The sequence below is a fragment of the Lactuca sativa genome, chromosome 5 (assembly GCF_002870075.4).
Source record: "Lactuca sativa cultivar Salinas chromosome 5, Lsat_Salinas_v11, whole genome shotgun sequence".
NCBI classification, from domain to species: Eukaryota; Viridiplantae; Streptophyta; class Magnoliopsida; order Asterales; family Asteraceae; genus Lactuca; species Lactuca sativa.
This window is the reverse complement of record NC_056627.2, coordinates 56,248,750-56,266,659: the sequence shown is the minus strand read 5'-3', so window position 1 is coordinate 56,266,659 and position 17,910 is coordinate 56,248,750. Positions and strand designations below refer to the sequence as shown.

General features: G+C 33.8%; 3 protein-coding genes across 3 annotated transcripts; 2 read left to right on the top strand and 1 right to left on the bottom strand.

Moving 5' to 3' along the window:
• Positions 1-1,045: 1,045 nt before the first annotated feature.
• On the top strand, positions 1,046-4,904 carry LOC111915639 (serine protease SPPA, chloroplastic). Its single transcript, XM_023911279.3, has 13 exons — positions 1,046-1,621; positions 1,928-2,111; positions 2,205-2,342; positions 2,436-2,606; positions 2,686-2,789; positions 3,059-3,126; positions 3,223-3,389; positions 3,472-3,541; positions 3,623-3,777; positions 3,868-3,973; positions 4,106-4,193; positions 4,347-4,490; positions 4,568-4,904. Exons 1-13 carry the CDS (start codon positions 1,217-1,219, stop codon positions 4,796-4,798), a joined length of 2,031 nt encoding a protein of 676 aa, XP_023767047.1. The 5' UTR covers positions 1,046-1,216; the 3' UTR covers positions 4,799-4,904.
• A 2,595-nt stretch (positions 4,905-7,499) lies between these two features.
• Positions 7,500-11,936, top strand: LOC111915637 (pentatricopeptide repeat-containing protein At1g18485). The gene has a single exon (XM_023911277.3). The coding sequence runs from the start codon at positions 7,760-7,762 to the stop codon at positions 10,304-10,306; it is 2,547 nt and encodes an 848-aa protein (XP_023767045.1). The 5' UTR covers positions 7,500-7,759; the 3' UTR covers positions 10,307-11,936.
• On the bottom strand, positions 10,316-11,823 carry LOC111915638 (uncharacterized). Its single transcript, XM_023911278.2, has one exon. The coding sequence runs from the start codon at positions 11,821-11,823 to the stop codon at positions 10,459-10,461; it is 1,365 nt and encodes a 454-aa protein (XP_023767046.1). The 3' UTR covers positions 10,316-10,458.
• Positions 11,937-17,910: the final 5,974 nt, after the last annotated feature.

Sequence of the window (17,910 nt, the reverse complement as noted above, 5' to 3'; positions counted from 1 at the left end):
ACCCGGAACCCGGATAAAACTAATTTTTAAACCCGGAACCGGACCCGATTCTATATATTCCGGTTCTAACGGTTCCGATTCCGGTCCGGTTTTCCGGTTCTAAATCTCATCCCTAGTGGTGACTCATATCATATTTTCATTGTCATTGCTGATGAGGAGGTAAACCCGTAGGATTTTTTTTTTTTTACTAGCATTGTACATTATTTTTTTGGAAAATCTACCAAAATATATTATTTCTGCATAAATTTAGAGTTGGTTACTAAGTTGGATTAGTGTAAAAGCCATCCTTTTAATTGTTATTGTCTTGATGGTCTATTTGTGATGTTTATGTTGAATTTTAGTTTTATGAAATCATTCTATTGTGATCATAGTATATGTTTACTACTTTAGTTGTTTAGTTGAAAAAAAAATCCAGAATCTCATGTTACACAAATTAGACCACAATAAATTAAAGATCAAAGCATACACAAAAAAATTCATGTTAATGTCATCTTTAGTGGTTTAGTTGTTTAAATCCAAAATGAAAGATTATCATCATAACATGTTTAAGATCAAAAACTATAGAGAACTGGTCGTTAACTTGAAAGTGTATCTTGGTTACTCTCAACATGTGGCAAAAACAAAATTGATCCCTACATAAAACCGCAACAAAGAAACCAGCTTATCAGTAAATACAAATATGGTTCAAAATCGTTTATTGGAACAATGGAACGAAGTGTCCAACCCGGTTTGAATCGGCCCTTAGATCCAGTGATTAGAGGAGAGAAATAGTCAAAGCAGAGAATAACAATGTATTTACATCTCTTTATCAAAAGGTGAAGCACATTAATAGTCACACAAAAAAAAAACACTATCCGTCCCACGCAACGTACAAAAAAAACCTCTAGTTAAAATAAATATCGGTAAAACATGTGCATGCAACACATATTAATGGTATTTTTTGTTTAAAAAAAATACCAAATTCTCAAATATTTACCCTTACAAGTTATTTCCCAAAAATTAGTATAGATATTTTCGAAGGATACGAGACTCAAATCTCAGTCCTAGTAAAGGTCGTGGTCGACATTGTAAATTTGTAATCGAAGAACGTATGAGCGAGTTTTAGGAATAAATTTGACGACGTGGTGGATTTCCAATCCATGCTTCCTCCGTCGGCTCCCCACTGTCTTCTATCTATTCTCTCGGCCTCTGTTTCCGTCTCTGAGAACGCCACCTGATGTCTAGGCTTCTCACCACCACCGTCCACATTTCCGCTGTTATCCTCACCAAATCCCGGCCGCCGCGTTACCTTTCCCCTTCTCAGTTCTCCCTTCCACATGTCACTTCAACTCGCTATTATCTGAAACCTCATCGGAGCGTCTCCATTCGAGCTATCAATTCCTCATCTGACACCAAAAGTGAAGATGTTTCCTCAGAGAATCAGGAGGATAAAATCGAGATCAAGTCTGAGTTGGATAATAATGGCAGTTTAAGAGGCGATGATGCGTATCCTACTGGAGAATTTGAGTTTGAAAGTCCAGGTGCGTGGAAGAGCTTCGTGGTGAAGCTACGCATGCTAATTGCTTATCCATGGCAACGTGTTCGCAAGGGCAGTGTTTTGAATTTGAAATTGCGTGGCCAGGTCCGTTGTTTTCATCTACTTTTTCACATATCAAATCCTGGTTGTGCATCTATATTTTAGTTATTCGATTGGTGATTCTTACATCGAAGACCGCTTTTCTAGTTCATTACTTCATTTGTTTGTATATAATATATATTGTTCATTTTCTATATGGATCAGTCAAAATATCAAATTCAGTATATTTCTATAGATTCCTCCTAAAGAAATTCTCTTGAGTTGTTATATAACAGCAAATGATGAAACTGTTTCGGCTCATTTTGATCTACATGGAAGAACAATAAACTCTACTACTGTTGCCAATTTCAGATATCTGATCAGGTGAAGACTCGTTTCTCTTCAGGGTTATCCCTGCCTCAAATATGTGAAAACCTAATTAAGGCAGCATATGATCCTCGCATATCCGGTGTTTATCTCCACATTGAAACCCTAAATTGTGGATGGGGTAAAATTGAAGAAATTCGAAGGCACATATTGGATTTTAGGAAGTCAGGTTGTTCTATGATCACTATCTTATACAGAATCTGATTAAAGTTTCAACTACCATAAATCTGATAAGTCTACTAACATTGACAATGTAATTCAGGAAAGTTCATTGTTGCTTATGCACCTGCATGGGGTGAAAAAGAGTATTACCTTGGCTGTGCTTGTGAAGAGCTGTATGCCCCTCCAAGTGCTTATTTTTCCTTGTATGGTTTATCTGCTCAAGCATCATTTCTTGGAGGTAGGTTTACATTTTCCATTGATCAAAAGCTCCAGATTAAACCCTTAAACCCTGAACTTAACCAAAATGATGTATGTAAATGTATATATATAGGTGTACTTGAGAAAATAGGTGTGGAACCACAAGTTCAGAGGATTGGTAAATATAAAAGTGCTGGTGATCAACTAATTCGCAAGAATATATCTGAAGAAAATCGCGAGGTGCTTACAACATTAGTAGATAATATCTATGGGAATTGGGTTGATAAGATTTCTCAAGCCAAAGGTGAAGTTACTTTGTGGTTTGACTGGTTTCCCTAATCTTGATGTATTAAATTAAACAAGTTGGATTGTTTGTGTTACAGGAAAGAAAAAGGAAGACATTGAAAGTTTTATAAATGAAGGAGTTTACCAAATAAAGAAGTTGAAAGAAGATGGATGGATAACAGATATAAAATATGATGATGAGGTATACACACAAGAAGAACACATAGGAATAAAACATATTTCTTCAAGAAATTACTTCCTAACTTTTGTCATTTATTAGATTTTGGAGTTCAAAAATGTTAAAAAGCTTGATTATTGATGATTTTGGTTTGCACTTTCATCTACTACAAAGGTAGTTCTAGTGCAACATAGACCTCACTATTGTTTTTTCCTTTATACTATTAATTATTTACAAATATACCATTTCAGTTTTCAGATATTTTGTGGTAATATAATGTGTAACCTTTTCAGGTTACATCGATGCTAAAAACAAAATTGGGCATTGCAGAAGAGAAAAAACTCCCGCTTGTTGATTACAAGTAAGATCCCTCACATTCAACATATTTTTTCACATGTTACACTTTCTACCCTTACTTAACATTTCTATTTCAATTTGGTTATTTCACTTGCTACAGGAAATACTCAAGAGTTAGGAAATGGACTTTGGGGTTATCAGGTGGAAAAGATCAAATAGCAGTAATTAGAGCTTCCGGAAGCATCAGCCGTGTACGTGGGCCCTTTAGTTCACCCAATTCTGGCATCATTGCTGAGCAATTCATTGAGAAGATTCGCACTGTTAGAGGTATTATGCAAAATGTTATATAGTTTAATTTTTATTTTCCAAATGCATAACAAAATAAAATAAGTATATATTTTTTTTTCAGAGTCGAAAAGGTATAAAGCTGTTATAATCCGAATCGATAGCCCTGGAGGTGATGCTCTGGCTTCTGACTTGTAAGTGCTTTGAAAAGTATAAATCTTTTTAACCTTTAATTTATATATGCACTCATTTAAAAATTTACAAATTTTTATTAGAATGTGGAGGGAAATCAGATTATTGGCTGAATCTAAGCCTGTGGTTGCATCAATGGTTGATGTGGCAGCTAGTGGAGGATATTACATGGCCATGGCTGCGCAAACTATACTCTCGGAGAACCTTACTTTGACCGGGTCAATTGGTGTTGTCACAGGTCGATTATTATTATTATTTTTTTTTTATTAAATATTTTTGTGGATGTCTTTTTTTTTTATTTTATTAACCATATTAATTTTGGTTGTAGGTAAGTTCAATTTGGGGAAATTATATGAAAGAATCGGTTTCAACAAGGAAGTAATATCAAAGGGACGATTTTCTGAGTTGACTGCTGCTGACCAGCGACCATTCAGGTGAGAAGATTTATTGTCTTCTATAAAATATTAAAATTACATTTTGTTGTTTGATAATTGATGCTTATTTTTATATTATGATTATTAATTGATTATAAATTATAAATGCTTTGCACACGTATGTATGTTCAGACCAGATGAAGAGAAACTGTTTGCAGAGTCTGCTCAGAATGCTTATCAACAATTTCGTAACAAGGCAGCATTTTCAAGATCAATGAGTGTATGTAGGAGAAATTTATGAAATTTTAGAATATTTAAGCTAATCATTTATTAATTGGTTACATAATTTAATAACAAGTAATTGATGATTATATATATATATATATATATATATATATATATATATATATATATATATATATATTGATTACAGGTGGATAAGATGGAGGAGATTGCTCAAGGGAGAGTGTGGAGTGGAAATGATGCTGCTTCACGGGGTTTAGTTGATGCAATTGGAGGCTTTTCACGTGCTGTTGCTATTGCTAAACACAAGGCCAACATACCTCACGATAAACAAGTTGGTTTTTTTACAAATTTGCCCTTGTTTTGTTTTTTCTTACGGATTTTTTTTTAAACATGATTAATTGTGTCCAGGTTAGTTTGGTTGAGCTGTCAAAGTCATCACCATCTTTACCAGAAATCCTAAGTGGAATAGGGAGCAGTGTAATTGGAATGGACATGGCATTAAAGCAACTGATGGATGGGTTGACATTTAGTGATGGAGTGCAAGCGCGTATGGATGGAATCATGTTTGAGAGATCCGAAGGATCTCCATTTGCAAATCCTATTTTCAATTTGCTCAAAGACTACTTGAGTTCTCTTTAATTTATATCCACATTCACAAGTCATCGAATGAGTTAAGTAGATCATATTGGATGTAATATTGTTGTACATTTCATGAACGAAAGGTTATCCAAGAGATTCAAACCAACCAATCTCATTAAAACTATAAATGTAGTGTTGTTTTATTGTTAAAAGAGATGTAAAGATAAAAAACGAAAAATGTTAAAAGAAAAAATAAAATGTAAGGAAAAAAAACATAAATGTAATATTGTTTGATGGAATTTGCATGTAGTATTATTATGTATATAGTAATAATATGAAAAGAAACCTTATCTTTATCAATATACCAGGCAAAAGAACAATCATTTACATTGTGTGATGACAATTATAAGTGACGATCACTCGTAAGGTCATACCGTATGTAACATTTTTCTTATAAATAGACGTCTTCTTCAATTTCTTTTTCATAGTATCCAATTTTGAAAAACAATTTGTTTAATTAACAAATTGAGTTGTCCATAATATTTGTTATGGTTTGATGAATTAAATGATAATGTATGTTTATTTATTACTATTAAGATATTTATGTTTATATAAATGACAAATTCATATTTATATGTATTGATTAGACCTCAAGATGCCGATAATAAATGTAGTTACTTCACTAGTGAGTAGTGACGCATCAAAATTTGAAACCGACATGCTAAAAACTTTAGGTTATTTAGTATGGTTAAATTTATTAGTTTCTGATTAAAAAAATGCATTTTTAGGTATTCAATTTTTGTCATCAATTAATAGACTTGGTTCAAAAGATAGGTTGCAGACTTGTTTATGTTATTGTAATAAAAAGATATACTACTAACATAAATATTTTTCCAATGTGATCATGGTGGTATTTACAAAAGTAAAAAAATATCCACAAAAAATATTGGTAGCAAAAGAATAAATTTTTCATTCAAATTGAAATGAAAGTATGTAGATGTTTGTTGGTCCTTAAAATCATGTATAATGATTGAGTGAATGCATAGATTTCACTAAATGGACTACACAATAAGTTTAATAAGGAACCATTGAGACATCTGATGATACGTTTCCGGATACGGTAAAACTTTTTAAGAGAGTACAACGGATCATGCATAGTAATGTCATATCATGTAGATATATATGTGTAGTCTTCAAATGACTTGGCTTTACCACACAAAAAGACTTAGCGCCACAGCTTGTTGCTCGTTTGTCATCTCACTCGTTGTATAATTATAACTAAATTTTATTGAGGTCTAATGATTAATATAAATAAATTTATGTAGGGGCATTAACATTTTACAACTTATTTTCGATCTTCAACATTTCTATTTTTAAAAAGTTAATTTTACATCATGACATATGTAATTTAGATAAGCTTCTTGTTTAATTATTTTTGTGTATTTGCAAGAACCTTCGACAAAAGTTTTGTGTTTTTCATATGGGTTGATCCACCACTGTGAAATAAATAAATTGAAGATGCCAAATTTGAGTCACGTATGTACTTAAAGAACAATAGTGAATGCCAAGAGCAAATTGACTCAAGAAGAAGAAAATGGTCAATTTATTAATGTTTATTGTTGTTTTGCTCATAGCTATTGTATTGATCCGGAATGTAGTGGTAATTAAATTATATTAGATAATGTCATGTAATGGTAATTAAGTTGTCTTAGGTAATGGCCTTTGTAGTTTTGGAGAGGACCTGGTTACTAACCTCCAGTCCTCTACTTCCTTATAAACATTACCATCCTTATTTTTGTTAACACCCTCATTTATATCTTCATCACCTCCAATGCTTCGACCTCCATTTCCTCATCATTGTTAGCACCTTCATGAACATCATCCATACTTATACCTTCATAAGAATTTACACCATCATCAACATTTAGTCATTTATCATCATGGACATCATGTATAAATTATAATGTCTATCCATTGGCACCAACTACCTCAAATTTCCCACCTCCTTTCACATAAATTTTCCTTCAACCAATTAGTTGCATTTTCTAGTTTTTCCATCATGATTGACAATAACTTGAACCTTACATTCTTTTCAAAAAAAAAAACTTGAACCTTACATGTACTACCATGGTTTGATCTAAGCATTTCATGGGCATAGTTCCACACTTTGGCGTGGTGATGGCTTAATTTACCTTTTATGGTTTTCCTACCTATTTTTTTAGCCATATGACATTGACTTCTAGACACTTCATAGTTGACCTTATGCTTGATGTTATCTATCATCTCCTTTAAGGTAACTTTGGACCCACTAATAAACATTTTCTAGCTATATAGCATTGACCTCTAGACACTTCGTAGTTGACCTTATGCTTGATGTTAGCCATCATCTCCTTTAAGGTAACTTTAGACCCAATAACAAGCCGTCTTATGTAACATTTATCTATCAAAGTTGGTGTAACAAGAGAATCGAATAAGAAGTTTCTTGCAGTTGATGAGTTTCATTCAAACATTTTATTTGCTTCTTTAACCATTCTCTGCTTCTTAAACCCTTTTCTTGTAATGATGAGTTTTCTTTAACCATAAAAATGATGTTTTAGAATGCACTAACAAACATATCACCCCCGCGTCATTACGGGTAACCGACTCTTGGACTTAACACGCTTTGAAGGCAAAAATAAAAAGTTTTGGACAGATTGTCAATTAATAAGAAAAGAAAAAGGCAACAAAAAATAATAAATTTAAACGTTTTCTTATAAATAACTCTAAAAGTATACATCGTTTTAAAAGAAGAAAAAAAACTCTTAAAAGTATCCAATATCCAATAAACGATTTTATTGTATTTTTATTGAACACTGTAAATTGATTATTATAAGTTATTTGCAAGAATTTGAGAAATTATTTATTTTCATTAATATATGCAAAATTTTATTGTTTTTATTAAAAAAGGCCTATTTTTTAATTGAGGAAATATCGTCAACTAGAAAGAGCAGGAAAAAAAAAAAAAGAGGCGAGCCTTTCACCATGGCTATGATGTCATCGTCACCACCACTACACGTCGGAGACCGCCATCCACCTCCGCCTCTACTTCACTCGACCAGCACCAACGTTCAACTCGTCGCAAATTGTGAGCTTCCTCGCCGACAACACTCCAACCGTTTGTCTCAAAAGATCGATCGTCTCTGCCAATTGAAAAACCTCACCGGAGCTCTGACTTTGCTCCACGACTCGCCTTCTGAACTTACAGAAACCGCCAAAGCAACCGGTATTCTACTGCAGGCATGCGGTGGCGACAAAGACATCGAAACCGGCCGGAAAGTCCACCAACTGGTTTGGTCATCGCCGCACTTGAGAAACAACTCAATCCTCAACACTCAAATTATCACGATGTACTCCGTTTGTGGATCTCCCTCCGATTTACGAATCGTTTTCGAACAACTAGAGAACAAGAACTTATATCAATGGAACGCAATCATCAACGGATACTCTAGAAACGATCTCTGTGATGATGCGATTCTTGTCTTTTCCCAGTTTTTGCAAACAGAGCATATACCTGATAATTTCACCTTGCCTTGCGTGATTAAAGCTTGTGTCGGAGCTCCGAATTTGATATGTGGTCAGGTGGTTCACGGTATGGCCGTGAAGACAGGTTTGATCTCAGATGTCTTTGTGGGTAATGCGTTGGTTGCAATGTATGACAAGTTTGGATTTGTAGATGATGCAGTCAAGGTGTTCGACTTTATGCCTGAAAGAAACTTGGTCACATGGAATTCATTGATTTCAGTGTTCTCAAATAACGGATTTTCTCAAAAAAGTATCCATCTGTTCATGGAGTTTCTGGTTGCCGGAGAAAGTTTGACACCTGACGTTGCTACATTAGTAACTTTGCTACCAGTTTGTGCTTCTGAAAGAGACATCTTGTTAGGAAAAACCATCCACTCTTTGGCTGTGAAATTGGGCTTGTATCATGATTTGATGATTCAAAATGCATTGATGGACATGTATTTGAAAAACGGATACATGTTAGAAGCCCATATCATTCTTGATAAAATAAAAAACAAGAATGTGGTTTCTTGGAATTCGATTATTTGGGGTTGTTCAAAAGAAGGTGAAGTTGGACATACATTTGAACTTCTTCGCAAGATGCAAATGGAAAAAATAAAACCCGATCAGGTAACCATTCTAAACGTCTTAAAAGTTTGCTTACATCATTCACATCTCTTAAAGGTAAAGGAACTTCATGGATATTCAATTCGACATGGCATTGAATCTAACGAATTGGTGGCAAATGCTTTCATTACAGCTTACACAAAACATAGGTCATCATATTGTTTGGGTGAAAATACTTTTAACCTCATGAAAAACACAACAGTAAGTTCTTGGAATACACTTATCAGTGGCTCTGTGCGAAATGGTGATCCTTTAAAAGCGATAGATTTATATGTTAAAATGACATCTTTTGGGATTCAGCCTGATTTGCACAACATCAGTAGCTTGCTTTTAGCTTTTCAAGACCTCAAGTTGCTTAACTATGGTAAACAAACTCATGGGTTTGTGGTTAGAAAGGGGTTAGAAACCGATTCACATATCGGTAATTCATTAATTTCTTTTTACATTCAATGTGAGAAACCAATGTCTGCAAGGTTCGTGTTTGATAGATTGGTGAATAAAAATTTGGTGTCATGGAATTCAATTATCACTGGTTACTCACAGAATAAACAACCAAACGAAGCATTAAATATCTTCCGAAAAATGGTGTTTAGTGGGACCCAACCGTATGAGATTGCAACCACAGGTGTGTTAAGCGCTTGTTCACAGTTGTCAGCTCTAAAGCTAGGAAAATCGATCCATTCTTTTGCTTTAAAGAAAAACCTCACGAGGGACGTTTTCGTAATATCTTCAATCATAGACATGTATGCGAAAACGGGCAGCATAAAAGCTGCCCGGAATGTTTTCAACCGGTCAGATAAAAACCATGTTGGGCTCTGGACAGTTCTGATTGCAGGCTATGCGATTCACGGGCAGGGAAACGAATCCATAAAGCTGTTCATAGAAATGAAAAGGTTTGGAATGAAACCTGATCATTTCACCTTCATTGCCATTTTAATGGCATGTAACCATGGTGGATTAGTCAAAGAAGGTCTTGAATTCTACAATGAGATGGATACTGTTCATGGAGTCGAGCCAAAAATCGAGCATTATGCATGTTTAATCGACATGCTTGGTCGTGCAGGACGTTTTGATGATGCTATGATTGTTATTGCTAAAATGCCTGAAGAACCTGATGCTAGAATTTGGAGTTCATTGCTTAGTTCATGTAGAATTCATGGTAATATGGAGTTGGGAAAAGAAGTTTCTGAAAAGTTGTTAAAACTTGAGCCAAGTAAACCAGAAAACTATGTGTTGTCATCGAACCTTTTTGCAAGTTTAGAGAAGTGGGATGATGTTAGAATGATTAGGGAAAAGATGAAGAAGATTGGGGTGAAGAAAGAAGTTGGTTGTAGTTGGATTGAAGTTGAAGGGAAAGTATATAACTTCCTTGCTGGAGATAATGGAGCTGAAGAAATGTAAACTCAAAAGTAACAAACTTTTCATATTTTATTGGAGAAAAGAAATCATATATAGATAGATTTAAACATTGAGGAATCACTTAAATCATCATCCTAAATGTATCGATGCTAAAACTTCAAAACCATACTAACCTTGTCATGTTTCAGAGTTAACTAACTAGCAACCCTTTCTGCTTTCCTGCTTTCATAATCAGGATCATCAGTTGGCAACTCATGGCGACAAACTGGACATGTATTTCGTATACATAACCAAGGAATGATGCAATCTTCATGGTAATGATGAATACAAGGAAGCTGTTTTGCCTTTTCCCCAACACCAATTTCATCCTTGCAAACAGCACAAAGTGTGTTGTTTTTTTCAACATGTTCAAGAGTCATAACCACAGATGGAAGATTCTCAACTGCCTTTTTGGAAGCAGGTGGTTGAACTAAACCTGAGTCACCGTTATCTGCAAACTGCCCGAATAACATCTCGTGTTCTGCATCATTGTAGTCTTCAAACTGACCTTCTAGATCTGGATTTGCTTCAAGATTGTGAACATTCAAGAAAACCTCCCACTCATTGTAGTTATTGGCCTCTGTGGTAGTGGGATTTGCTTCGTGATTATGAGAATTCAGGAATAATTCCCACTCGAGATCATCTACTGTGGTGTTGTTGTCAGCCTCTGCGTCCAGAAACATGGTCAACACTTCCCTTTCGTTGACTCCACCGTCTACTTCCTCCCACTCAAAATGTTGTTGTGCAGGTATGTCCCATCTTGAATGATCATCGTCTTCTAGCTGAAAAGCATCCCAACATAGCCTAAGACTTGCTTCATCATCACCGAAATCATCGTCCACACCAATAATCTCGTTTACATGATCCTCATCGGAATCAGTCACGCTTAATCCACTCATGAAATATGTTGGATCTCTCGATTCAGATCGAGCACCACTGCTGCTGGTCCTCCTCGACACGAAGAACTCATCACCACAATCAGCAACCATAAATCCAGAATTGTCATCACCTTCGTCGTTACAATTACGAACTTCTACCGGAAACCCTAACCCTAATCCTGACTCAAAATCCATCTCCAAATTGTGTGAATTGATATCCTCGTTCCAATCACTAACTCTAACAATACGATCAGAATCACCCAAATCGGTGTCTAACATTACACGCGACGAAGAATGCGATCGCTCAACTCGATGATGGAACATATCGATTACGAAGTTTACCTCGTTTTCGAGATCGAATGGAGTAGAAGCATTGTTTCCGTTTAAAACGCGGATCGGATTCCGATCGGAGCGGCGCCTTTGTCGGCAAATGAAATATTCCGAGGAAGGAAAGTCGAGATCTGAAGGCGAAACGTCGAAGCCGTCGAGATCTTGAGACCAGTCATGGCTGCGAGGAGAAAGGGAGTTTAGAAGGTCGTCATTTTCGTTATCTTCATCATCTTCATGGAGATGAAGGTTGGAAATCTCCGCCATCATTGAAAAAGGGGTGTGGTTTTTGTTTAACGGTGAAGGCTTCTGCATTGTGTGTGAGCGTAGGATATTCACTATTCAGGTAAGCAAAAAAAGTTTTTCTCCGGCCCCTTTAAAAAGAAATCCGTTTCAATAATTTTTCTTTCAGAGACTGGTTTTTGATATGGAACTTGTGTCTTAAAAAGAAATTTTAAAGAATACAGGAACAATCAAATAATGATTTTTTTTTCCGTAGAGATGTTTCATAATTCTTCAAATGCCACATCACGAAATATATTCACGTTAAAACGGTAAATACAATGTATGAATTAGGTTGACTAGAAAGATTTTGTGTAAATATTTCTTTAAAAAAATAGTTATATAAATATTATTGAAAATTATATCATAATATAATAATACAAGTTGCTGAATAAAACAAACTTAAAAGTTTGAGCCGCTAAAAAGTGGTCCAGTCCAAATTAATCTATAATCAATATATACACTATCGAAATTTCCAACCCGTCGACTTAAATTTAAAGGATCGGCTAAAGTAGGGAAGAGCGTGGGACGGAACCGATACCGACCCGTCTCGTTCCTGATTTTCCGAATACCGAATTTGATCGAAAGTTAATCCCGAGTACCAAACCGAATTAACATCACCGGTACTCGGTACTAGTACCGGTACCGGCGGTACCGATTCCCGAATTTCATGTATTTGAAGTACCAAGTATTGTCCCGTATTTTTAAATTCGGTACGGTTCGGTACCGATTCTGGTACGGTATCGGTACGGGATCAGGATCGGGATCGGGATTTGGGACAAACTGCTCATCCTTAGGCTAAAGGACATTTCATTTGGCTATTTAAAAAAACTCTTATTAATTAGACAATCCAATAATCTCTAATTATATATAAGTTTAATTTTGACTTCCCTTTGTGAACAGGACTCTGTTATTATTGGTGGATATTTTTTTTTATTTTTTTTCTTTGCTTTTTGATAATTATATATTTTATCTGTATATTATAGTGGATAGTGGATTACACGCACAACATCTTTCTTTATTGTCTACGAGGATACGTGGTGTCTGTTCTGTGTTTTTCGAGGCAGTGGGACTGACAAGGGTTTTCACCGCCACCGCTTCATCTATTTATTCTTATACTCTAGATTGATCTTCTCACTTCTTCTAAGCCGGTTTTTTAGTTGAACCGGTATGGCCATCGGCTTCCGGTTCAACCAGTTGAACCGGTTCGACCGCCGGGTCAACCGGTTTCTATAATTTTCATTTTTTTTCTTATTTTTCTACACATACATACATACATAAGTCATGAATTTGACGTCTACAAGTTCAAACATTAAAAATACACATAAAAATAAGTTGTAGATCAATATAAATACATTAAAACAACACATAACTGTAAGTTTTGTATCAATTCACATATGTCCAAAAGAAAATAAAGTATAATCCGAACACAATATAATTTTAAATGAACATAAATGCATCAAAAAATATCATAACATTTACCATATGTTTTTATTTAGAGAAATCTAAATAAATATGAAAAAATCTACCTTTATTATTGAAAATATTTTTTCCATGTATTTTTATTTAGTTTAACTGATTCAACCGGTTTTTTTCTAAAAAACGGCCGGTTCAATCGGGTTCAGAAATTGGTGTAAAACCGGAGATAGTTGAACCGCTCTCTTCTCCGGTTCCCGGTCCAACCGGTTCGACCGGCCGGTTTAAACCGGTTTTTAAAACACTAGGTCACCGCCTTTTTCTCACTTCCTCTCGGTTATACTTGGTGTTGGCTCTATGTTTCACACTCAACACTCAAGCCTTTCTTCCCTCCCTCCACCGCCAACTTTCTCTCAACCGTCGTCTTCCAGGCCAACAATATTTGCCCCTCCGACTCTCTCGACGTATCGCATCGGTTCATTGTCTCCACTGCTGCTGCATCTTCATTCCATACCCGGGGTATGTGGAACCAATTTTATAGGGTATGTGGAACCAATTTTATAGGGTATGTCGAACCCTCCACCGCCATTCACCTCTTCCGTTCGAAGAAGTTTCTAAACGGATTGGAGGTCGTACCAGGAATCCAAAGTATTATTGTTTTTTTTTATCTAATTCATGCCCTAATCCTCTTCACTCCCATCTTTGTCTGTAATCGATTTTGGCTCCACCCAGTTGGCCCATAATTACAAATTTCTTTGGAGGCATCGATTGTACCACAAAGGCTCAAAATCAAGTCTAATTAGACGAAATAGGAGGACGACCACAGTAGAGAAGTAGTACTCACATCATCTGTGTGTCTCTACTATAAATTGAAGTCATTGTCTGCTATTGTCGCATGTAGCCTTTCCATACTCCAATTTTCCTCATTCAAGTGTGTCTTATGTTTCGTCTTTTTGTGTTATTATTGCGATTCAAAGCAAGAAAACGAGACTGATGACATTTGGCTGAAAGAAGTCGAAAGATTGAGGGCATAAATCGAAAGCACAGGGTCAATTCATTATCCAGACAGCCAACCAAGTCATCCTTGGTTCCCTGATCGAAAACAAGTAAGTAATTCACTTTATTAAAGATTTTCATAAATGGATTTGGTACGAATTAATTTTTTTTAGATTTGGTAGGTTATGTATCCTATGTTACTTACTCCAGATAAGAAGCAAATGGCAAGTGAAGTCTGCGTTGCATTAATACAAAGGGGTACAATTCTTATATATATATATATATATATATATATATATATATATATATATATATATATATATATATATATATATATATATATATATATATATACTAGGTGTGAGACCCGTGTATTACACGGGTTGATTAAAAAAGTTAAATATAATGTATAGACATTAAGTATTTTCTAAATTAAAATTTTGAAATAAATATAAATAAAATGATGAATAAGTAATTCAATCTATAATAATAAAAAATCATTATCATGTTTTAAATAATCATGTTGAATATGAATGTGTAAAAATTAAGTATTTTTTAAAGTAAACTACAAGGACCATTTATATATTTCGTCTTAATTAATCTAAACTAATAAAACTAATTAATATAAATTCATAAATGGAATTTATTGATATATTAATAGAAATAAGAATTCACAAATGGAAGGTTTACTATATATATATTAATTCACATTAATTAGTATGAGGTGACATTTAATAGGTGGAAATTAAATAAAAATAAAAAAATATAAAAATGACAAGTGGAAAATAAATAATTCAAAAACTCTTAGAAAATGACATGTGTCAATTTCAGTGAGAACATGACATTTGTCAAAATTATCTTTATTTATTAGGGTATATATATATATATATATATATATATATATATATATATATATATATATATATATATATATAGTAGCCGTTACCCGCGCAATGCGGCGGGCGCCCATATGGGTGGGGGGGGGGGGGGTTGTATAGTTCGTTTTTTTTGGAAAATAATTTATTTTTAGTGAAGGAATCCGCAAATATCTTTACAATTAAGGCGGACACACATTGTTATATAAATGGTGAATGTGAATACTTTTTTCAATAAACATTTTATATTCCATGTTAGATAATAAAAAATACAGATTTGACCACAAATTGAGGATTTTATTGTCGGAAACCTTTAGTGAATTTTAATTGCAAAGATGTTTTGACATGTATTTGTGCTTATGGTTAAAGGTTTGGGGTTTAAAGTTTGAGATTTAGAGTTTGGAGTTAGAAAATTTTAGGTTTTGGATTTTGATTTTGATTTTAGTAAGATCATTCACATACAAAGCATTACATTGTCTCCACTGCTGCTGCATCTTCATTCCATACTCGGGGTATGTGGAACCAATTTTATAGGGTATGTGGAACCAATTTTATAGGGTATGTCGAACCCTCCACCGCCATTCACCTCTTCCGTTCGAAGAAGTTTCTAAACGGATTGGAGGTCGTACCAGGAATCCAAAGTATTATTGTTTTTTTTATCTAATTCATGCCCTAATCCTCTTCACTCCCATCTTTGTCTGTAATCGATTTTGGCTCCACCCAGTTGGCCCATAATTACAAATTTCTTTGGAGGCATCGATTGTACCACAAAGGCTCAAAATCAGGTCTAATTAGACGAAATAGGAGGACGACCACAGTAGAGAAGTAGTACTCACATCATCTGTGTGTCTCTACTATAAATTGAAGTCATTGTCTGCTATTGTCGCATGTAGCCTTTCCATACTCCAATTTTCCTCATTCAAGTGTGTCTTATGTTTCGTCTTTTTGTGTTATTATTGCGATTCAAAGCAAGAAAACGAGACTGATGACATTTGGCTGAAAGAAGTCGAAAGATTGAGGGCATAAATCGAAAGCACAGGGTTAATTCATTATCCAGACAGCCAACCAAGTCATCCTTGGTTCCCTGATCGAAAACAAGTAATTCACTTTATTAAAGATTTTCATAAATGGATTTGGTACGAATTAATTTTTTTTAGATTTGGTAGGTTATGTATCCTATGTTACTTACTCCAGATAAGAAGCAAATGGCAAGTGAAGTCTGCGTTGCATTAATACAAAGGGGTACAATTCTTATATATATATATATATATATATATATATATATATATATATATACATACTAGGTGTGAGACCCGTGTATTACACGGGTTGATTAAAAAAGTTAAATATAATGTATAGACATTAAGTATTTTCTAAATTAAAATTTTGAAATAAATATAAATAAAATGATGAATAAGTAATTCAATCTATAATAATAAAAAATCATTATCATGTTTTAAATAATCATGTTGAATATGAATGTGTAAAAATTAAGTATTTTTTAAAGTAAACTACAAGGACCATTTATATATTTCGTCTTAATTAATCTAAACTAATAAAACTAATTAATATAAATTCATAAATGGAATTTATTGATATATTAATAGAAATAAGAATTCACAAATGGAAGGTTTACTATATATATATTAATTCACATTAATTAGTATGAGGTGACATTTAATAGGTGGAAATTAAATAAAAATAAAAAAATATAAAAATGACAAGTGGAAAATAAATAATTCAAAAACTCTTAGAAAATGACATGTGTCAATTTCAGTGAGAACATGACATTTGTCAAAATTATCTTTATTTATTAGGGTATATATATATATATATATATATATATATATATATATATATATATATATATATATATATATATATATAGTAGCCGTTACCCGCGCAATGCGGCGGGCACCCATATGGGTGGGGGGGGGGGGGGGTTGTATAGTTCGTTTTTTTTGGAAAATAAATTATTTTTAGTGAAGGAATCCGCAAATATCTTTACAATTAAGGCGGACACACATTGTTATATAAATGGTGAATGTGAATACTTTCTTCAATAAACATTTTATATTCCATGTTAGATAATAAAAAATACAGATTTGACCACAAATTGAGGATTTTATTGTCGGAAACCTTTAGTGAATTTTAATTGCAAAGATGTTTTGACATGTATTTGTGCTTATGGTTAAAGGTTTGGGGTTTAAAGTTTGAGATTTAGAGTTTGGAGTTAGAAAATTTTAGGTTTTGGATTTTGATTTTGATTTTAGTAAGATCATTCACATACAAAGCATTACATTTGTTGAATGTAAGGTACAAAATATATTTATTCTTTTAAATTTATTTAAAATGATTTTTCCAATCTATATAATCAAAACTCATATCACCTATTTGCTTTTGTTTATATATATGATAAAACAAAACTAATGTCTTATATATAATGGAATTTTTAATAAATTTTATAATACTATTCATACCATAATTTCAAATTTAAATAATCTAACTATAAACAATAAATAGTTTAACATTTTTTGCTAACTGCATCCTTCAAACAAGGATGAAGTTTCAAATACGGTAAACTTATATAAAGAGCACACATATGTAAAATGAGAAACATAATGCACTAATGGTACCTTATAATACCCTATATGATTTGTTGTCCCCTGGCTTTCATAATTCCCTTTGAAATAAAATAAGTGTGAAAGCCAATAATTTGAATTAGGCCTGTCGAAAAAACCCAAAACCCGTTCTACCCACCCGACCTGTTTCGAATTTGGGTAGAATGGGTCGGGTAGAACGGGTAATGGGTATGAACGTTTGGGTAATAGGT

Excerpts from the sequence above, each read along its gene's own strand:
- LOC111915637 (XM_023911277.3), top strand. The coding sequence starts at position 7,760 with ATGGCTATGATGTCATCGTCACCACCACTACACGTCGGAGACCGCCAT.
- LOC111915638 (XM_023911278.2), bottom strand. The coding sequence starts at position 11,823 with ATGCAGAAGCCTTCACCGTTAAACAAAAACCACACCCCTTTTTCAATG.
- LOC111915639 (XM_023911279.3), top strand. The coding sequence starts at position 1,217 with ATGTCTAGGCTTCTCACCACCACCGTCCACATTTCCGCTGTTATCCTC. Across the intron at positions 2,790-3,058 it reads ATATAAAATATGATGATGAG|GTTACATCGATGCTAAAAAC; the intron begins GTATACACACAA and ends TAACCTTTTCAG. Across the intron at positions 3,390-3,471 it reads GAAGATTCGCACTGTTAGAG|AGTCGAAAAGGTATAAAGCT; the intron begins GTATTATGCAAA and ends TTTTTTTTTCAG.